Consider the following 22,497-nt stretch of genomic DNA (forward strand, 5'->3'; position numbering starts at 1 on the left):
GAGCTACCGTTGGCCACCCCTGTTATATGGGATTTTAAGTAATATTAGGTCATAATATTAAGTAATAATGGAGGTGCGAGATGGCACAAAAATCCATGCTAGATGATTCATGAAGGCTTTACTGCTGGTAAAGTTGCTGGTTTAATACTGGTAGCAGGGAGAGATCTGAAAATATGGCTACATGCCCTAACGTGAGGAGATTGCCATGTGGAAGGAGGTGAGGATGATGTGTCATATTCATAATGCTCTGCTTGCTTTCCCAGCTTTTTGAATACTTGGCCAAATGCCTGGCCAGATTTTTGGATGACCTTGAGACCACTGAGAAATACTTTCCACTGGGCTTCTCTTTTCCATTTCAGTGTGAACATACTTCACTGAGTCAGGTGAATACTGGAGTGACTGTACTTCAGACTGTGTGTGGTGACGTAGTGATGTTGTGCATTTATTAGGAGGGAAATCCCAATAAGACAGGCAGATCAATTGAAAATGTGTGATGATACAGAGTGGTTGTACAATTTAGTGGGAAGAAGGGAAGGGAATGACTCCGAGGTTTGCCATATAGTGCCTGGCCTGAAAAAGCTGCCAAGTGAAAAGGTGGATCTGATGAAAGGGTTGGTATACTGCAATGCTGGTATCTTTCTCTACAGCATTTTTCCTTCTAAAGGGTTGCTTGGAGGAAGAAAGGATGGGTTTTACAAAAGCTCACTGGAGATGCTGTAGTGGTGTCTAATATTTACCTGCTTTGCTTTCCTTTAGTGTAAGCTGGTTGAATGGGCAAAGGATTTCCAATGTTCAGGTGTGCTGGGTGAGGATGTGGCACAACTGTTCCAAACAGCTTTAAAAGAACATTGCAAGGTGAGGAACAGCTGTAACTGAAATGTGTTTGTGAGAATTTGTGTGTGTGTGTGTGAGAGAGAGAGAGATGTTTTCAGCATGGGGCAGTCTTGTGCAATTTCCCTATTGCTGCTGTGCTGAGATAGCACAGTGGCAACGGGGCTTCCATATCACAGCTTTTCTGTTCCGGGCCTGTGGAAGTGGCCATCTCACCTCCCACCCACCCACAGCCAGGTCTTTTCCAATTATATACCAAGGGTGACCAACGGTAGCTCTCCAGATGTTTTTGCCTACAACTCCCATCAGCCCCAGCCATTTGTTATAACAATGTGTGTATCAAATTCTCCTGATTCCCTTTTGTCATTCAAATTATTGCCATTTTTTTTTTAAAGCAGGACCAGGAAAATTCAAACTTTCCCACCAGCACAGCTGTCATTCAGTCTCAGGTCAGGTGTGTCCTTTCCCAGAACTTCACAGCAAAACAAGTATGGGAAAGATCTTAGAAAATCTGGAGAGAACTCAGGAGGTGTAGAATAGCACCCCAATGCTGTGGGGAAGCAGGGAGAAAAAAAAATTATTTCTCAACAGGTTAGAATTCCTAGGTGAATAACCAGTATGGAAATGGCGAGAGAGTGAGAGAGAGAGAGAGAGAGAGAGAGAGAGAGAGAAATGCAGTCACTTTGATCTTTCTTTCTCTTTGATTACCTCAGAACTACTGCATTGAGGTCTTTGCTGTGCTGAATGACACGGTAGGAATCATGGTGAGCTGCGTTTATGAAGCGGAACCCTGTGAGATTGGACTGATGATTGGTGAGCAAGACATTTGCATGTGCATGATAGTGCGCTAGCGCTATAGAGCTGGAAGATTTGTGGATGCTTTTTACCAGGGAGCTGGTTTATTTGTCTGAAATTTTGCCAGGTTAGAAGAATATTGAACTGTGTCCATGAAAACAATTAAGGCAACAAGGCACTGCTATTATTAGAGTTTACATCTGTTCCACCAGGCCTTTAGTTGAGGCAATGGATATCACTGTACATCCGTATGGCCTCTCTGCCACATTAGGGGAGGGACAGTGGCTCAGTGGTAGAGCATCTGCTTGGTAAGCAGAAGGCCCCAGGTTCAATCCCCGGCATCTCCAACTAAAAAGGGTCCAGGCAAGAAGGTATGAAAAACCTCAGCTGGAGACCCTGGAGAGCTGCTATCAGTCTGAATAGACAGTACTGACTTTGATGGACCCAGGGTCTGATTCAGTAGATGGCAGCTTCATATATATGTTCATATAGCCATGCCTCAGACCTAACAATCCAGTCTCCTAGCTATTAATTTTTATATTTATTATTTCATATTTCTATTCCACCCTTTCCAAAATGGGTTCAGGGTGGGTCACATAAGAAATAAAACAATTACATAAATTCTAAAACAACTAGCTAAAGCGTAAAACCAAACAGATCAATTTATTAATTTAAACGTTCAGATGGCAACCATTTCAAAACCTAGTCCCTGGCTGATCAAATAAAGACAGATGATAATAGTCAAAATCAGTCACTACTCCAAATAGGGTTCACAAATGGGCCAGCATGTGGCAGAGAGGCCATACGGATGTACAGCGATGCCATTGCCTCAACTAAAGGCCTGGTGGAACAGATCCATTTTGCAAGCCTTGTGGAACTGCAGCAAGCTTTGCAGGGCCTGGATCTCTAGTGGGAGCTTGTTACACCAGGTAGGGGACAGGACAGAAAAAGCCCTAATCATAGTTGAAGCCAAGTGGACATCCTTTGGGCCAGGAACAACCAGGAGGTGTTGCTTAGCAGAGTGTAAGGCTCTGCAGAGGGTATATGGCGGGTGGCAGTCCCTTAGATATGCTGGTCCCAGGCTGTTAAGGGCTTTAAAGGTTAACACCTTTAGCTTGAAACAGATCCAGTACTCAACTGGCAGCCAGTGCAACTGGCGAAGCACTGGCTGTATATGTACCCATATAGGCATCGCAGTCAGCAAGTGCACCACTGCATTTTGCACCAGCTGGAGCTTCTGGGTCAGATTCAAGGGCAAGCTCACATAAGATGCATGACAGTAATCTAGCCTGGAGGTGACCATTTCACTGTAGTAAGATCCTGAGCAGAGAGATAAGGAATCAGTTGCCTGACCTGCTGAAAGTGGTAAAAGGCAGACCTGGCAACCATGGTGACCTAGGCCTCCAAAGAGACCGAGGCATCCAGGATCACCCCAAGACTTCTAACTGTTGACAGTGGCACTAATGGTGCCTCATCAAGGGTATGGAGGCTGATTCCAGAACCATCTCCACCCCGGCTCATGCACAGGACTTCCATCTTAGATGGACTGAGTTTCAGCCAACTCTGTTTGAGCCACCCAGCTATGGCCTCCAGCACCCGGTCAAGATCTTCTGGGGCAGAATCCATGTGACCGTCCATCAACAGATAGAGCTGGGTGTCATCCACATACTGGTGACATCCCAGCCTATACCTCTGTACCAACTGGGTAAAGGGGCACATATAGATGTTATACAACGTTGGTGAGAGGATTCCCCCTAATGACACTCCACATTCCAGTGGTTACTGCTGGGAGACCAACTCATTGAGTGCCACCCTCTGTCCCTAACTCTGGAGAAAGGAAGGAAACCATTGCAAGGCAGACTCCTTAACTCTGATGTTGGCAAAGCAGTGGGTGGTGGGAATTAAGCTTGAAGATGGGAGACTATTTTGTACAGGAATACCATAAGATCTTCCATTTCATCTAAATGGCAAGCTCTAACCATTGACAAAAATAGGATTGTGGTATAGATGGACCATGCAGATGTTGCCAGAAGGTTATTCAGAAGTGACCAATCACTCTCCAAACAATTAAAAGTATCGCTCCATCTAGGGTTGCCAGTTCTCCCGCTGTAACAGGAGATCTCCTGCTAATCCAGGAACCCCATTTCCTGCCAACACTTCAGGTGGGAAATGGGAAGGGGAAGGATGCATATGCCAGCACTTCTCTGAAATGCTGTGCTAATTTTAAAGGGAAGGATAAAAAGGTGATTATAGTAACAATGGAAAAGAAGTGAAGGTAGGATAGCCAGGTCACAGGCAGCAACCCTTGAGAGCACTAATTATAGCATGCTGCTTTCCTTCCCAAAGTCAGAGCAAGGGTAAGTGTGTGCACACATACAGGAGAAGGAGAAAGTGCACTAATGAAAGTGCACTAATGTCACTTTCAGTGAAATCCGAAAGTGACATTATGGAATGCTCTAGGATTTGCAACAAATGCTAAGGTTTTGCCATATGCACAAAAATCCTAGAGTATCATATGGTGGCACTTCTGTTTTTCACTGGAAGTGATGTCAGTGCCAGAATGACACTGAAGCACCAGTCTCTCCTCCCTCTGAATGCTCTTATCTTTTGAAGGACATGCTGGAGAGCCAGTTTGGTGTGGAGAGCCCGTTTGGTGTAGTGGTTAAGTGTGCGGACTCTTATCTGGGAGAACTGGGTTTGATTCCCCACTCCTCTACTTGCACCTGCTGGAATGGCCTTGGGTCAGCCATAGCTCTGGCAGAGGTTGTCCTTGAAAGGGCAGCTGCTGTGGGATCCCTCTCCAACCCCACCCACCTCACAGGGTGTCTGTTGTCGGGGAGGAAGGTAAAGGAGATTGTGAGCCGCTCTGAGACTCTTCAGAGTGGAGGGCGGGATATAAATCCAATATCATCATCATCTTCTTCTTCTTCTCTCAAGGATTGCTGCCTGCGACCTGGCTATCCTACGTCCACCTCTTTTCCATTGTTGCTGTAATCGTGTTTTTATCCTTCCCTTTAAAATTAACACAACATACTCTTTCTCTTTCATGCAAGGCTGGCTTGCCCACTAGGCAAACTAGGCGGTTGTCTAGGGCGCCAGGAGGGTGGGGGCACCAAATTGGGCTCTCCTCCTCCTGGTGACCCAGGCAAGCACGTAGTTTCCCTGCCTCCTACTCTGCCCGCCCACCACCCGCCGTCACTGCCCGTCCCTCCTTTCCCTTCTCTTCCCGTCCATTCGCCTCTGCTCCGGCATGATCAGAGAGCTCCATGCCTGGGCCCTGCCAGCCGCAGCATGCATTTTATCTTTTGAAGGACATGCTGGAGAAGTGTTGGTTCCTCCTCCCTTCTGGTTCCAGAAAGGAGGGGGGAGAAGCCTCCAGCATGTTCTTCAAAAGAGAAGATACATGCCATGTCGCAGCTGGTACAGCTCAGGTGTGGTGCCCTTTGATCGTGCAGGGGGGAGGTGATGGGATGGGGAGGGGGCGGATGCCATGCCAAGATGTGGTGCCCTTGGGGGGAGGGTGCGATGGAGTGCAGTGCTGCATTGCAGCGCTGCGAGGGGTGGCAGGGGGCACCTGCCTGGGGTGTCATGCACCCTTGGGCTGGCGCCGCTTTCATGCATGTAGAAGGAGGACACAGGCATACATACACCTTGCTCTGGATGGAAAAATGACAGCACCAGCACCCTTTCCCATCCACCTCTCCTCCCTCTCCTCCTCTTCTTCCTATATATGTACACACACTTACCCTTGCTCTAACTCTGGGAGGGAAAAGAGCATGCTATAATATTAACACTTCCCCTCTGCATTCAAAGCTCCTATTTGCTTCTTGCAGGGAAAACAAAGAAGTTACTGTATATTTTTCCCATACAGGGCAAGTCTCAACTTAGGGTGGTGGTGCTTTTTTAAAGAAAACCAGCAAAAGAAAGGCTTCCCCACCTGAGTGCTATAGATGTGTTCTGGAAAAGTGTAATGTTTGTACCAGCTGCCTTTTTTGTGGCTTGCTCTATTCACTGACCCACCATTTTGTCACCAATAGCTTCCAAGGGACTTGAAAAATATTAAATTGCTCCCAGAAACATAAAGTCTGCTCTCCCTGCCTCATATGAAAGAGAAACAAGTAATTTTTTTTAAAGAAGCAGAGTGGTTGGTTTAACTTTCTCACTTCTGGGCTGTTCAGTGTGTTACTAAAATCGCTATTTCTTCTGTTGTGGGGTTCTTTTCCTGCTTTTTGTCTTCTGGTATGGGATAGGTGATGGCACTAACTGTTGCTACATGGAACAGGCCAAGAGCATAGCAGGCATGGAGAACAAAATGGGCCGCATGTGTATAAACACTGAATGGGGCTCCTTTGGGATAGCTGGAGAACTGGATGATATGCTGACAGAGTTTGACCAATTAATGGATAAAGAGACTTGTGATCAAGGCATTTGCAGGTAGGTCACAGTCAAGGAAATGAAAAGTGTTTCTGGTGCATGTAGTGAAGCACTGACCTGTTTGCCCTGTGCCTTGCAATAGAATCTGCTTCTGGGGCAAGGAAAAGAAACATCATGTGTTGCTGCATACCCTGTTTGATAGACAGGATCTGGTGGAATAATCTGGGTTCTGCCTACTGGCTGTAGTTTCTATATGAAGGATGTCCAACTTCTTTTTTAGTTATTGATCAGTTGGATTTCTGCTTAGTATTCTTAATAAGGTAAAAATCTAGTGGCACTTTAAAAGACTAACAACACTTATTTTAATATGAGCTTTTATAATCACAGTCTACTTTATTAAATAAATATGCAATAGAAAGCCATGCTGGGGCATTTTTATGGGTCAGATTGGTTGTGGGGGAGGGAGTCATCTTGATGCATGCCTCTCAAGTGTAAATCTCAGTGTAAGGGGGAACACGAGGGAGTTGACCAAAGGACTTGATATAGAAAAGGTGGGTATCCTATGAGCCCTATGATGAATCAACAAAATTAGCAATTGCACATTGTAGATGGTGATGGAGGTCAGGAGTACAAACAGATAAGCAAATGGTTTAAGCGAAAATTAATTGATATTGGTGCAAAGCTATAGTCTGGTAAGGTATGTGTAAAACACCTGTTTAAAATTTCCAAAAAAGTGCATCCTGAAGAGATATTAGAGATTGTAGTGACTGAGGAAATCCTAGTTTCTGTTTAAACCAGGATGGCATGTGATGTTTACTTTTTGGTGAGTTTTAATTCAGCTTTTTCATGTTGTGTATACTTTTTGAAGTTTTTTTGTAGAACAGTGACTTTCATATCTGTAACTGTATGTCCATGGAGATTAAAATATTCCACATCTGGTTTCTGAATTGTTATAACTTCATGTCTGATTTGCTTTTATAACCCATTCTGAGTGTAATGTATAGATTTTTACAATATCCAGGACATTTGGCACCCTGGAACTGTAAAATTGTGGCTAGTTTCAGCATCCTATGCAAGTACCAGGGTATTCCACATATATTTTCCTGCTAGAATATCATTGTGGACTGATGGCCTATGACTTTCAGTCTTTGTCTTTTCTAGCAGCAGTGTTCTATGAAATAGCCATACTTCCTCTTTGAACTGCATGGCTTGAATAAAATTTCCTTCCAGTCATCAAAGAGGCATCTTCATTGCTTTTGTTCTAGCACCATCTCTTTGTGCACTGATTGTCCTCTTTTCTTATTGCTATTAGATTTGAGAAGATGATCGGTAGTTTGTACCTGTGTGAGACGGTCCGCATTATTCTGGCTACTCTGTCTGAGAAGGGTGAGCTCTTCAGTGGAGTCCTGGCTCCCAGCCTTATGACCAAAGGGATACTGAAGTTTCAAGAGCTCTTGGATATCATAGAGTAAGTGAGTCATTTAAACTAGAATATTGGATTGCTCTTCTAACCTTGGCAGTACTAGGGTGAGGCTTGGTACCCCTTGTTAGACTAGATGAGATATAACAACTAGGAGGAATGCTTGTGGCCCATGACAAAATACTGAAGCCGATGAATTAGGGGCAGTTCACATTGTAGAAAACCCTTGTGGGTTCTACAAGGATTTTAGATCACATGTGCACACTGGGAATTCCATGGCACATATGGCCCCAATCCAGATCAGACCCACAGTGTATGAGGGATCTGTATCCAGTTTTGTTTTCCCAACCAAAAAAGATGGGGAGCCATTATTTGCCCCATCATGGACACCTATATGTAGCCATCATTACATGTAAGTTTCTCAGTGGGGCAAATAGTGGCTCCCTAGGGCTACTTCAAGTCAGGAAAACCACATTGGAGAGCAAGGTAGAAGCTTGAGTGCATCAGGAAAGCATGAAACTCCCAGTACATGTGTGATCCAACATTTTTACAGAAGCCACAAGGACTTTGTAATGTGTGAGATCAACTGTAATCTAGAACACTCATACACACACAAGCCCTGTTTGCACTAGGTTACAATGAACACACCTGCAATCAAGTGTACACTTGATGGTTCTTTATAAATGCATTGAGCAATTCTCATGTTACATTAAATTCATGCACAGCTGAATGTGTGATTGAAACCACACATTTATCCAGATACTGGTCACCAGTTTCATCTGCAAATTGAATTCATGTAGGCTTTCTCTCACAAACAGGAATATGCACAAATATGCAGGGTGTACATGTGTTTACCATAACACATGAACGGATTTGCACACACTGCCAAATGTGTGGGGAAAAGATGTCGGAATAAAACAGATTTAGGGGTACAACTCCCATCAGGTGTGTGGAAAAGAGAGTGAAGTGGCTAGGCTCATACATAACATTTCAGCTGTGTTTGCTTCACCTGAACAATCACTTAGTAATTCTTACTCACTGTCAGTAGGTAGATTTCCTTGTTTTCCCTTGTTCATCCTGTGTCACATAATTCCTTTTGACCTGTATGCAGTTCTATTCCCTCTCACCTCTGCTGTCTCCAAGTCCTGGCTAATTTCTGTACCTCTTTGCTTCTTTCTTTTCTCAGACCTATCTCTCTCTCACCTTCTTGAGCACCCTACTTCTCTGCATAGTGTGATAATTTCTAAATACACACACAGAAACTCAGACACCTCTATGACTACACAATAGGGCTGTCATGGCATGTGTGACATACTTTTTGGGTGTGTATGTGCATCTTGACTAGAATGACAAATTGTGACAAAAGGGGAGGTTAAAGAAAAAATTAAATGTGGCACAGTGATGATCCCAAAGCCATAACTGCATAGTAATAATTATCTCTGACATCTCCTTTTGTGGATGACTGGTAGCCTAAGTTTTTAAAAAAACATGCAGGATTAGTTTTTAATGTGGCTAAAGATTAATATTGTATTGTTCATTCCTATCAGCCACTTGAAAAACAGTATGACCTGTGAACTAGAAATATGCGTAGGTGATACCAAATTATACTCTAGAGTTCAGTAAACCTGCCTTTGGTGCTTTAAATGTTATATATTTTTAATATGGCAATATTTTCCATGTTAAAAAAGACTGAAATCAATGTGTAGTGATTCCTGTCTGAGATATACAAATGGAAGGAATATGCACAGAAATGTTATTTGGGTCATTTATTGTTTTGTTTGCTCTTTCATATTTTTATTTATTTTCTTTATTATAACTGTTTGGATTCTTTATTTCTTTCTGTTGGTTTCAATGGGTAAAGTATTTTTAGCCAGTTGGGATGATATTCTCAGGGAATGTATTTCTCATGTTAGGAATCCGGTCTGCCAAATGTGAGGCAGAAAGGAGAAAACATTCTCATTTTAAAATTCTTAGTTACACAAGGCACAGATAGACATTAATCAGTGTGTGTTTTTTCTCCTTTCCCAGAATCCTCAAGTAGGAGGTAGAAGAGTATCTTTATCTAAATAAAACCAGATTCCCAAGTGAGGAGAACTAAATGGTGCCCCTTTCCATGTGTTATTTTACTGCACTTAGTTCTGGTTTTACCAGTTTTCTCCTATTTACCTGACAGGACCAGTTCCAGGTTTTGAGAGGCCTTGGTAGAATGTTCCCAGGGCCCCCCTGCCCTCTTCTGCCCACTACCAGGCATCCATACACACTCTGCTTTCCTTCCCTGCATACCTCCCACTTCTGCCCCTACCTGGTTGTGAGTTCTCCCACTACCCATGCTTACCACTGCCTGTAGCCCTTTTCTCAGTGCAAATAAGTGAGTGGGGGGGTTGACCACAGTGGCCTTGCTGGAAACCCAGGGGCCTGGCAGCTGCCCCACCCCAGGGAAGTGACACCACCCCTGCTTCCTGACTTCTGGTTTCAGAGCTGGGTTGGGCAAACAATGCTTCAAGCACTGGAATAATGTGCCAGTAGGGGGGTGGGGTGAACTCCCTCCACCCACAGTCTTCAGGGGTTTTGGTTTGTTTGTTTTTAAGAATCGACTCATTTGCCCCCCTGCTGTGAAAAAGAGGTTACCTGCCCTTTCCCCCCTTCTGGAGCTAACAGAAGCTGGGAGGCGATGGGAAATGTGTCTGATGACACAAGCATCTGCTTGTACATGAAATTATCAGATCAGATATCAGATCTCAGAAATCTGATCTTTATGGATCTCTCATGTACAGAGAGACTTCTGATCATTTCTAAGTTTTTGTTGGAGAGGGGAAGAATTTACCTCCACCCAGCCTGTTTCATGGCAGCTGGCCTACCAGACAATGCAAGCAAAATGTTTGTTTCTCTTCCCTACAGGCATGCTGCCCAGTGTATACATGAGGGAATGTAGCCTGTCCTATTTATTACATTTCTTCCACCATGGAATTCAGAACAGTATAAATGGGATTATCATAAAGTCTTTCATCCATGCACTGAGCAGGCCCATATGTACTTAGCATCCACAAGGCTGCTGAAAAAGTACCTTGAGACCATATCCTGGGCCAGCCCTCTTTGCTCCTCTGTAGTCTTTACTGCCTGCCTTCCAGGGAGTACAAGCGAAATCTCTCCTCCTCCCCCCCCCCCCGCAAGAGGGAGATGTTGCATGGCTATTCTCTGCATCTGTCCCTCCCATCACAGTGTCCTCACAACATGCTACATGTGTGTGTGAAGAACAGAATAATAACAGAACAAACTCCACTGTGTATATAATTTAAAAATCCTTCTGCAAGCCATTGGGGACAGTGCAATGGTTGTCAAAGAGCTGAAATGAAATTAACAGAAATGCCTGTGGGAATGATCGTCTTCAGCAGCAACTTTTTGGCTGGAAGATTCCCTATGCTTAGATTATCTACCAAATCACTATCTGTTTTTGATTTCTTCCTTCCCTCACCTCATATGACTGAAAAGCAGACAGCAAGACATCAGAATTACAAATATCTAGAGATTACCAAGTGTACATCTTTTGTAGTAACTGGATTGTGTGTGTATAAAATGCTGTCAAGTTGCATCCTGCTTATGGCAACCCCCAGTGAGGGGTTTTCGAGGCAAGTGGGAAGCAGAGGTGGTTTGCCATTGCCTTCTTCTGCAGAGTCTTCCTTGGAGGTTTCCCTTCCAAGTATGAACCCTGCTTAGCTTCCAAGATCTGATGAAATCGGGCTATACCATGCTGCCATCCCTCTCAGTAATTGGAGTGGTGATGATTAAAGATCGTAAAGAATGGAGGAGGTTCAGTTCAAAATCTGATTAGTTCCAGTTCCTGAATGCACATCCGTTACAAACGGGTATCAGACTTTGAACCATGCAGAAAGCAGTTTTGTGTACAAATACATACCATTTCAACTGATATTGTAAAGCAGGGGTAGCCAAACTTATTTAAAATAAGTGCCACATGGAATAAATGTCAGATGTTTGAGGAAGGAAGGAAGGAAGGAAGGAAGGAAGGAAGGAAGGAAGGAAGGAAGGAAGGAAGGAAGGAAGGAAGGAAGGAAGGAAGGAAGGAAGGAAGGAAGGAAGATGGGGAGTGAGTGAGAGGCATCAAGAAAGCAACTTTAAATCTCTAAGCCACCAGCTGGCTTAGCTTGGAGAAGTGATTTAAAGAGAGAAATGTAGGGCTGCCAAACCCCCAGGCCGGATGGGGGTTCTCCTGCCCTGGAGGTTCCCAACCCACCGGCCCACATTGGGCCGGCAGGGGGAACCTCCCCCGATGTCACTAGTGTGATGATGTCACCTGGAAGTGACGCACTGGCAACAGCATGCGCAGCCGCTCTAGGTGTTTTCTATTGTACCATAGAGTTTTCCTCTCCCAAATTGCTAGAGCATCTGGGAAGACCATAGAATTTTCCTGGAAATGCCTAGGGCAGCCACGCACAACATCATCGACACGATGACATCACTGCCAGGTGACGTCATCGCACCAGCGACGTCGGGGGAGTTTCCCTCCGCCAGCCTAATGGAGGATGCAGGGGACTTGGCAACCCTAGAGAAATGCCTTCTCCAAGCTGGCCAACAGGGCAGTGGAGGCTTCAAGAGTCGCACAATTTGTGTGAAAGAGCCACATGTGGCTCCTGAGCCACAGTTTAGCCACCCCTGTTGCAAAGAATTAGAGGAAGACCTTACCATACTCAGACAGCAAGCAATACTGGCTCCCTACAGACTGTGGCTTGCAAATCAGGAACCAACATGAAAAATATGCACCCTTTTCCTCCTTCTTTTGTGGCTCTAATTCCTCCCTTCCCTTGTTGACCTAATAATAGTTTGATATAATGGCTTGGATTCGAAAGGTTCTCCTTTAGCTCTCAGTAGGCATTTCTGCTCATGAAAGAGGTGGAAGGTATTTTTCCAGTTCCCTCCTCTCACTGTAGCTCTCCCGCAATGTTGACATCCATGATGTTCCTGGGGACCCACTGACCCATGGATGTGCAATTTTGGGGGTGGGAAATGAAAGGCACATGAACTGTGCTCATGTTGCATAGAATCCAAGCCTACATTTGTACTGAAACCTCCTAACCAGGATTTGTACTTAGTTAGTTCCAAATCCTGGTTAATATTTTTATGGTTAGCAGTGAATCAGCTGTAAAACTAAACCAGGATCAAATCTAAAGAGAAATGGGAGGGCAGCATTTGTATTGGTGAGGAAAGGAGGAGGGTGGAGGAGGGAACATACATTCCAAAGATTGCTTCCTGGTTCTCTGTTTGCCAGGAGCCAAGATTATATGTGCCCCAGGGTGGTCAGGTCCAATTCAAGAAATATCTGGGGACTTTGGGGGCAAACCCAGGAAACTTTGGGGGTGGAGCCAGGAGCAAGGGTGTGACAAATACAGTTGAACTCCAAAGGGAGTTCTGGCCATCACATTTAAAGGGACTGCACACCTTTTCAATGCCTTCCCTCCATTGGAAATAATGAAGGATAGGGACACCTTCTTTGGAGACTCATAGAATTGGACCCCCTGGTCCAATCATTTGGAAACTTGGCAGGTGTTTTGATGAGTGGCACAGGATGCTATGCTGCAAAGTTGGTGCCTCTACCTAAAAAAACAGCCCCCCCCCAGAGCTCCAGATACCTGCACATCAATTCACCATTATACCCTATGGGAATCAGTTTCCATAGGAAATCATGGAGTGCCCAGCAGATATTTCTCTCCCCTACCCCCCACTTTCTGATGACCCTGAAGTGGGGGGAGGGCCTCCAAACTGGGGGATCCCCTACCCCCACCTGGGGATTGTAAAACAAACAAAAAGAACACAGTGTAGTTGAGAAAATCGTGTTCAGAAGAGATAAAAAATCTTTTAAAAGTCTCTTAAGGCTAGCTTTTAACTACAAGCAATTACACATAGCTCAATGCCGAAATACATTTACTTGAAGGCTAATAAATAAATAAGGCTGTGCCAATGGTTACAACATTTAGCCTATTTTAACAACTTTAGACAGTTTGTAAAGATACATAGAAATAATAACAAATCATACAAAAAACGAGTCACTTGAAGAGTCCACCCTAAAGGGTTGTGTTGTGTATGGAAAAACAATGTTGACACGCAGACCTCTTCGTAGAGAAATCCAAGTTACTTCTGAGGAGCTTTCAATACAACAACGTTGCAGTGTAGTGAGGACTCAAAAAACAAAGTTATTTCTGAAGAAATTCTAAAACAATAATGTTGCAGTGTAGTGAAGATTTGAAGACAATTAAGAAGTATCGCTGATAACACATTTCCCAGGTAGAAATTATGTGTTTCGATAACAGCTTCCTCTGATCAATAAACTTTGATAATCTGGAACCAATGCTCAATAAAAATATACACGCAGTTAATCAGTTACTCCAAGAAGGTATTAGCGGTTCTCAACAGTTAGTCAGTTACTCCAAGAAGGCATTTGGTTTGAGAACCACTAATGCCTTCTTGGAGTAACTGACTAACTGCATGTATATTCTTAATCCAGATTATCAAAGTATATTGATCAGAGGAAGCTGTTATCGAAACACCTAATTTCTACCTGGGAAACATGTTATCAACTATACTTCTTAATTGTCTTCGAATCTTCACTACACTACAACATTGTTGTTTTGGAATTTCTTCAGAAATAACTTTGATTTTTGAGTCCTCACTACACTGCAACATTGTTGTGTTGAAAGCTCCTCAAAAGTAACTTGGATTTCTCTACGGAGAGGTCTGCGTGTCAACATTGTTTTTCCATACACAACCCTTTAGGGTGAACTCTTCAAGTGACTCGTTTTTTGTATGATTTGTTATTGTTGCTATGTCACTTTGGGGAAAGGAGGAAAGGTCCCCTGTGCAAGCACCAGTTGTTTTCAACTCTGGGGTGACGTTGCTTTCACAACGTTTTCACGGCAGACTTTTTACGGGATGGTTTGCCATTGCCTTCCCCAGTCATCTACGCTTTCCCCCCAGCAAGCTGGGTACTCATTTTACCGACCTCGGAAGGATGGAAGGCTGAGTCAACCTTGAGCCAGCTACCTGAACTCAGCTTCCACCGGGATCGAACTCAGGTTGTGAGCAGAGAGCTCAGACTGCTGTACTGCAGCTTTACTAGTCTGCGCCACAGGGCTCCTTATTCCCTACCCTAAGGGAAAGGAAAATTCCTATGCAAAATTATGCATATGCGGGGGGTGGGGGAGGAGGAAATCAGCAATATTTTGGGCCAAGGACTACTTAGTACAATGTGGAGTGGCTGGCAAGAAATTCTAAAAGCTTACAGTTGACAAGAAGGGAAAACCAAGATGGAGGGATTATTAAGAAAGAGTTCAAAAACATGATAATATAAATTAATTATGCATTCATGCAGCTCTAGAAACTCAGCTCCAAACAGGATATCGTGGAGCTGCGAAAGTAACACGGAAAAAGCCAGTGTGGTGTAATAGTTAGTGTCAGGCTAAGATTGGGAAACCCAGGTATGAACCCACACTCCACCATAGAAGTTCACTGGGTGACCTCAGGCCAATCACACACTCTCAGCCAAACCAACCTTACAAAGTTGCTGTGAGGATAAAATGGAGGAGAGAATGATGTAAAACTGCTTTGAGCCTCCCAGTGAAGAGGAAGATGGGATAGAAACCATGGAAATAAATAAATAAAAGGAATCCAACAGATAGGAAAGGAAAATTTTTGATGGCTAATAGCATTGAAAGGATATGGTGGAAGTATATAATGAATGAATTAGATGAGGAGAACATGGGAAAATGTTTATTCCTTTATTTTATTCTGCTATCAAAAGGAAACCCATTGCAAGTGTAAATTTAACAAGAACAAGAACAAAACCCTGTATATTTATAAGGCGCATATTTGACCTGTGACAATCTTTGCTGCATGACATTAAAGGCTGTCCTTAAATGTTTGCATTCTGAACAGTCCCTAGATGTAAAGACCCCATTGCTGCATACCAATGTACTGTATTATTCTCCAGACTCACTAAACATATGGGATTCTTAGGGTGCTGTAGTGTGTACTCATGAAAATGTGAGCATCTCATGAGACCTTTTTTACAAAGTGTGAGATGCTGAAGCCATCCCAGAGGATGGAGGGGTTGTTTTCTGTGTCGTTGGGTACCCATTGTTCTATGCTTCTGCCCTTTTTAATACACGTTTTTTTTTTTTAATTGCAGTGAAAAGGTGGGCCTGGCCAAAACCAAGAACTTCCTGACTCGCCAGGGACTGGTGCCGAACAACCAAGACTGTTTCCATGTGCAGCACATCTGCAAAATTTTGTTTGTCCGCTCTGCCAACCTCTGTGCTGCTGGGGTGGCTGCCGTCATTGCTCATATTCGTAATTCTCAAAACCCTCCACAGCCAAAGATCAGTATAGCCGTGTCAGGAGTCATGTACAGGGGCCAGACACAGTAAGGAGTTGCACTTGGCATAGGAATATGATATCCATCCAAGAGGCTCTCCCACCCAATGTTCCCTCTAATTTGTTTTCCCCTACTGAGTGGACTACCTTTACTTTTTTTTTTTTACTGAGTGGAGCAGTTCACATCTTAAGCAGGATATAACTGCTGTAATCTTAAAATGAGCAATAGGCAGCACAATACCCTGCATGGCTCCAGACAGCTGCTGAGTGTGGCTTCCTGTGTTAATGAGCGGCTGCTCACACACACAGCTTAGAGAGAACACTGTACCCACCCCTCTATCTCTCAGACCACTAGGCCAACATTTCCAGAAGTGGTTGACTTTCTTTCTCTCTGCTGATCAAAGGGCCAAACTTTACCTAGGTTTGGATTAATTGGTCACTCTTGCCTTGCGTTCCATTGTTTGGTGTCTTACCTATTCAAATGTTCCTCTTCATGCTGCACCAACATTCATGCTACACCAACATTTTTGAACCTGTGGACACCATTGTAATTCTGACACAACATGATGGGCACAGCCACAGAATGGCTGCCACAGGAGGCAGAGCCATTCACAAAATGGCTGCCAAAGCTTACCTTGTCACAGAGTGAAGATCATTACATTGTGGTCTCCAGTGGCCTTACTGGGAAATGCCCAACCTGACCCTGCCCACTTTCTAAAAGCACTTGGCAGGCACCAGGAAAGGAGCTGGCAGGCACCATGGCACCCACAAGCACCACGTTGGGGACCCCACTTCTTGACCATTAAGTCAGTATAGCTTGTTTCCTTTTGTCGTCCCTGTCTTACTCTTCTGTATGACCATTTCTAGAACAGTGGTGGATGCATAACATTTATCCATCCCACTGAACGTCTCCTGATTCTAGTCAATTCCTGAGATCATTGGGCTCTCCCAATATAGGTTTGTTTATAGTATCCAGTTTAGGCGGCTGGGATTTCAGGAATCCAGCTTGGCTAAAAATGGTTGAGAATATAAACAGGAGGAAAAGTCTCATTTGCACAGCTGATCTTTTTAATCTTCTTGCAACTGTGATAGACCTAGGAAGGGGGACAAGCTAAGAGATGCATTAGACCAGAGCACAGTCTCCTCCCACTCCTTCAATGTCCTTGATATTTTTTTCTCCTCCCCCAGGTATCGTGAGATAATGCAGCAGACACTGAAATCCCTAATTCCTGAGTGTGCTGTCAGGTTTGTCACGTCTGAAGGCAGTGCTATAGGAGCTGCCCTGATAGCAGCTGCAGCTTTGAGGCTTAGAAGCCGGGAGGAACAGATGTCTGGAGTCCTAGCACCCTTGCAACTTTCCACGGAGATCCTTGAAAAAATGCAGAACCAGATGAGAAAGGAGATGGAAAAGGGCCTGTCAAAGGAGACGCACGAAATAGCCATTGTCCGCATGTTGCCTACTTTTGTCCGTCATTTGCCTGATGGCTCTGGTGAGGGGTAGGGAACAGAATAGTGAGATCCTATTCCAAAGTAGAAGAGTTCTGAACAGCTCAGGTGGACTGTGCTGTCTTAGAGAAATTGTGTTGAGCTGGGAGAGAACATTCCAGCTGCCAGGTCTGATTTGATCTACGGTTGCTGCTGTACTTGTTCCTCTCATTGAAAAAGGCATCACATTACCCACTAGATTAGAGGGTTTATATGCGATTCCTTTTTTTGGATGCTATCCTTGATCGGCAAGATGTTGAGCCCAGGAGAAGATGGCAAGATAAGGGGGGAAAAGTGTTAATTTGACATTAGTATTGATTGTGGATAATAGTTACTTACACTCAAGTTTCAATTCCTACTTTTTCTAGAGAGAGGGGATTTCCTGGCCCTTGACCTGGGTGGAACCAATTTTCGAGTGCTGATGGTGCAGTTAAGAAGCCCAGAGGAGGGCGGTATCAACATAACCAGTGAGATTTATACCATTCCAACAGAAGTGGCCCAGAGTAATGATGTAAAGGTGAGTGAAGGGGAAGGAAAGGGAGTTCATGATTAGGTTGAATGATGCTCTACCTTTCATATGATATTGGTGCCAATGGGGGGTGGATTATTCTGCACAAGTTAGAACCATCCCATTTACTAGTGGGGCCATGTCTTCTTGGATTTGTGTCTGCCTCATGGACTGCTTTCATTCCTGTAGCTCTTTGATCACATTGTTAACTGCGTTATGGATTTCCAGGCCAAGCATGGCATGCAAGATCGCATACTGCCACTGGGCTTCACTTTCTCCTTTCCCTGCAATCAGTTAAGCCTGGACAAGGTATGTAACAACAAAGGATGTATTCACAGTGGTAGGAAGCTTCATTTGCAGGGATGTAAGGTAGGGAATAAGAGCCCCGTGGCACAGAGTGGTAAAGCTGCAGTACTGCAGTCGGAGTCCTCTGCTCATGATGTGAGTTTGATTCCAGAGGAAGCTGGTTCAGGTAGCCGGCTCCAGGATGACTCAGCCTTCCATCCTTCCGAGGTCAGTAAAATGAGTACCCAGCTTGCTGGGGGCAAAGTGTAGATAACTGGGGAAGGCAATGGCAAACCACCCCGTAAAAAGTTCTGCCATGAAAACGTGAAAGCAGCGTCACCCCAGAATCGGAAATGACTGGTGCTTGCACAGGGGACCTTTCCTTTCCCTTAGGGTAGGGAATAAGGAGCCCTGTGGCACAGAGTAGTAAAGCTGCAGTACAGCAGTCTGAGCTCTCTGCTCACAACCTGAGTTCGATCCCGGTGGAAGCTGAGTTCAGGTAGCTGGCTCAAGGTTGACTCAGCTTTCCATCCTTCCGAGGTCAGTAAAATGAGTATCCAGCTTGCTGGGGGAAAAGTGTAGATGACTGGGGAAGGCAATGGCAAACCACCCTGTAAAAAGTCTGCCGTGAAAACGTCGTGATGCGACGTCACCCAGAGTCAGAAACGACTGGTGCTTGCATAGGGGACTACCTTTACCTTTTTAAGGTAGGGAATGCAAAATAATGAGCCTGATGGTTTGGAGTCCCATTTCCAAAGCAGAAGTGAGAAACTCCAAGTTCAGGGAATTGCCTGAAACAACTGCATAACCTCTGAACTGTGAAATCCAACAAAGTATTGGTGCATAATTAGCTCTTGAAAGTATGATGAAAACTCAGATGCTACAGGGTGTATATGCTTCTGATATTCTTTTGTAGAGAAGATTACACACAGTCCTGCTCTACTTCCCCATTGTCAGAGCCCCTTTTCATTGCGGTGCCCAGGGATCTCAACAAAGAGCATGTGGGAACTGGGAATGTAGAGCAACATGGGCAAAAAAAATACAAAGCTGCAAAATTCCCTATTTCTCTTGATCTCACAGGGCATCTTATTGAGATGGACCAAGGGCTTCAGTGCCTTGGGCTGTGTAGGGAAGGATGCCGTGCAGTTGCTGCGGGAGGCAGTAGAACGTCAAAAGGTATGTGTAGGGGCCAAAGAAGGGGCTTTGCAAAGATATGGATAGCTTTGGCAAAGGTTAGGGTTTGATCTAAGCTATACAAACTTGATCTTCTTTCCACCAAATGGGGTTCCAAATGCATCATTTTGAAGGCAAAGCAGCTCTTCAGGCAGGCACCATTCCTAACACAGCTTCTCTGCCCCAAATTACACCTTTCCCCTTTTTCAGTTACTTATGTTATGTGCATAAGGTGTAGCTCCATTTTCACAGGATGGTCTGGTCAATATAATTATTTCTGGTACAATACATCTACTTTGTCTGGTAAAGATTGTAAGGTAAAGGGAAACTGGAGTAAAGAGTAGGTAAAGGGAAACTGGAGACTGATTTTTGGTTGAAAGCAGGGTTGCCAGCTGCCTGGAGAAACAAATGTCCTCTCTCTTTAATAAAGACTTCACAGGATGTTGTTTACCAGGTAATATTATTTACTTCCATGCATGACAAGCTTCAGCTGCCCATTTTCACACACTGAACCTCTGTTAAAAGGAAAGGACTTTTTCCTCCCTCTCCAGGCCTGTTGGCAGCCCTAGTTGAAAGAGTATGTTGTATAGCAAGTTTGGAAAATGATGCTGTATTTGTGTTGTTCATGCAGTTTTGTGCTTTAGATACTTGGCAGTTTGTTTAATACCAAGCTTTCCTAATTTTCCAGGTTTTTTGCAGGCTAATGTCTGATGAGCCACTACCTATCCCAGTGGGAGGGTGAAAGGCAGAACAATAGCTATTGTGTCCTTTGACCATACAAGTGTAACAAGACAGAGTCTGAGAGTTCCATCCAGGTTGATGGCCCCAAGGATACACAGATGGAGGGAGATGCTATTTCCCAGGAGACAGGGCCTATGGGTCTATATTGGTTGCTGTGGTGATAGGGAATTGTGTTGCCTGGTAACACATCTTGCTGCTCTCTGTCTCTCCCTTCCTCTCTCTTCCCAGCACTTTGATCTAAATGTGGTTGCCTTAGTGAATGACACTGTGGGAACCATGATGTCATGTGCCTATGTGGATCCCAAGTGCGAGATTGGCCTCATTGTTGGTAAGATGGAGAGGGGTAGGAACAGCTTTGGGTGGACATTGAAATTATATATTTGGGTGGATATTGCAATTATCTGTACTTTCTAAGTACAGATACCCTTCTTCACTCTCTTTTTTTAGTCTATAGCTCCTTTTTGGGGTTTAGGGCCAGAGGCTGGGTTCTTGTAGGGCCCTGCTTCCCAACAGATACACCTTTCTCTGCAATGTGCCATTTAGAAGAGAAATCTAAGTGGGCTGAAGGGTCTTCTTCAAATCTTAATCCCAAGAGGTTACTTGCTCAGAGTAGTAGGGTGGCCAATTTCAGCACTTACTCAATTCTACCCCCCCCTCCCCATTTTATCTCAGGGACGGGTTGCAATGCTTGCTATATGGAGGAAATGCGAAATGTGGGCTGTGTGGAAGGTGAGGAGGGAAGAATGTGTATCAACATGGAATGGGGAGCATTTGGGGATGATGGCTCCCTTGACTACTTGATGACCTCCTATGATAAGAAAATAGATGCAGCATCCATCAACCCTGGCCAACAGAGGTAAATCTGGGCATCTTTTATTGGGGATGGCATCTGTGCCCTTGGCTGACTTGGCCAGGGTACCATCTCCAGACTCTCCCTATGTGGTACTAATCAACATCTTCCCCAAAGGTATGAAAAGCTCATCAGTGGCATGTACTTGGGTGAAATTGTGCGCCATGTTCTGCTGGAGCTAGCATCCCGCAAAATCTTGTTTCAAGGCCAACAGCCATCTGCACTTAAGACCAAAAACCTCTTCCCCACCAAATTGTTAACAGTCATTGAGAAGTAAGTGTTCTTTTGTTGGGCTTGTAGTAAGCAGTGGAGCACCCAGGATCCTGGCCCCACTACTGGGATGAGTGGGGGATGGCAAAGAGAGCTGCCAGCCCTCCACCATACTCATAGGCAGTGGGCTCCTCTCCTCTGCCCTCTGTCCCTTCCTTGCTTGGAGGCTCCATGCCATGGTTGTTGTGGACGGTGATTGAGGCCAGCAGCATCTGCCCAGTGGCTCCTTAACAGGTTCCTCCAGGATGCCCTCAGAGTGGGTGCACAAGGCGTGGGTGCTGCTGCTGCCACCCACATGACCGCTGGGCATTGGGCAGCAGACCAAGCAGCATGGAGTCAGCTCAGCACCAGGTGTTGGCAGCAGCCCAGCCTGCGGTGGCAGCCACCACCACAATGTATGACTAGAGTGGCTTGGGGGACTAACAAAGGCAGGGCAGTGGTGGGAGGCAGTGAGGGCACCGAGGCCAGCCCACAGGAGTTGCTGCTGGGTGGGCTGAGGGAAGCAAAGTTGCCATCCAAGCCCAGCTCAGCTGGCTCAGGAGGAGAAGACTAGGCAGCCTTTGGGTGCATGTCTAGAACTGGGGGTGGGGGTCCCACTGAGGGGAAAAGCAAACTTGGAGTCAGGCTTGCAAAACTGCTTGGGGGGAGGGGGAGGGTGCTGGCCTGGAGTGGGAGTGTGGTGGCATCCTTCTAGTGGTTGCTGCAGGAACTTGAGAGCCCTGTTCAGTTGCAGCCCCCACCCCAGTAGCCTAAACAAAAAATCCTTGCTTGTGCCTCACTAAACCAGAAATCCTGGCTATGGCCCTGGTAGTAAGAATCTTCATATCACTTGCAGAATCCATGTGAATCTGGATTCTGGTGCAGAAATTAGAGATCTAAGTTAAAAGAATGAAGGCATCCCATAGAATGTCAGTGCAAAAGACTCCGTTGTTCAGGAAATGGTACCTCTCTGTCCTGCTCAGTTATGTCAATCCCTTCCTAGGACTAGGGTCTCTTGCCCATATCCTACTAGGCTGCACCTAGCATTGTGTCTGCATCATTAGCCTTTGGTTCCAAATTCTACAAGCATGCAAATTCAGCCACTTTATAGAAGACAGGCAAATTTGCATATATGTTGTTGATGTTATAGAATTTCATCATTTATTATGACACAGACTAATCTGAGTGTCTCTGATCTGGAGTGCTAATTTCCTTAGCACTAGGTTTGAGTTTTCTTTTAGACACAGAGGGTGAACTTTCTTTTTGGTCTGCACAAATTTTGGCACTGGGTCACATTCAGTTACATCAACCCATTTTGGGAATGAATGGTTCTTTGAAGACGAGTGGATCCGAAAGAGAGACGGACATTGTGAAAGGGCAAGCTGGAGAAGCCTTGCTTGTGCTGAT

General features: G+C 44.9%; 1 protein-coding gene across 1 annotated transcript in view; it reads left to right on the forward strand.

The window, feature by feature from the left end:
• Positions 1 to 22,497, forward strand: part of HK3 (hexokinase 3) — a 41,259-nt gene that overhangs the window by 17,454 nt on the left and 1,308 nt on the right. The window contains exons 3-15 of the mRNA XM_060238829.1: positions 264 to 383; positions 757 to 855; positions 1,545 to 1,644; positions 5,877 to 6,060; positions 7,313 to 7,468; positions 15,615 to 15,848; positions 16,988 to 17,289; positions 17,653 to 17,801; positions 17,982 to 18,101; positions 19,158 to 19,253; positions 20,220 to 20,319; positions 20,664 to 20,847; positions 20,959 to 21,114. Coding sequence (XP_060094812.1) covers positions 264 to 383; positions 757 to 855; positions 1,545 to 1,644; positions 5,877 to 6,060; positions 7,313 to 7,468; positions 15,615 to 15,848; positions 16,988 to 17,289; positions 17,653 to 17,801; positions 17,982 to 18,101; positions 19,158 to 19,253; positions 20,220 to 20,319; positions 20,664 to 20,847; positions 20,959 to 21,114 — 2,000 coding nt within the window. The remainder of the gene's footprint in view (positions 1 to 263; positions 384 to 756; positions 856 to 1,544; positions 1,645 to 5,876; positions 6,061 to 7,312; positions 7,469 to 15,614; positions 15,849 to 16,987; positions 17,290 to 17,652; positions 17,802 to 17,981; positions 18,102 to 19,157; positions 19,254 to 20,219; positions 20,320 to 20,663; positions 20,848 to 20,958; positions 21,115 to 22,497) is intronic.

The sequence above is a fragment of the Heteronotia binoei genome, chromosome 5 (assembly GCF_032191835.1).
Source record: "Heteronotia binoei isolate CCM8104 ecotype False Entrance Well chromosome 5, APGP_CSIRO_Hbin_v1, whole genome shotgun sequence".
In the NCBI taxonomy this organism is placed as follows: Eukaryota; Metazoa; Chordata; class Lepidosauria; order Squamata; family Gekkonidae; genus Heteronotia; species Heteronotia binoei.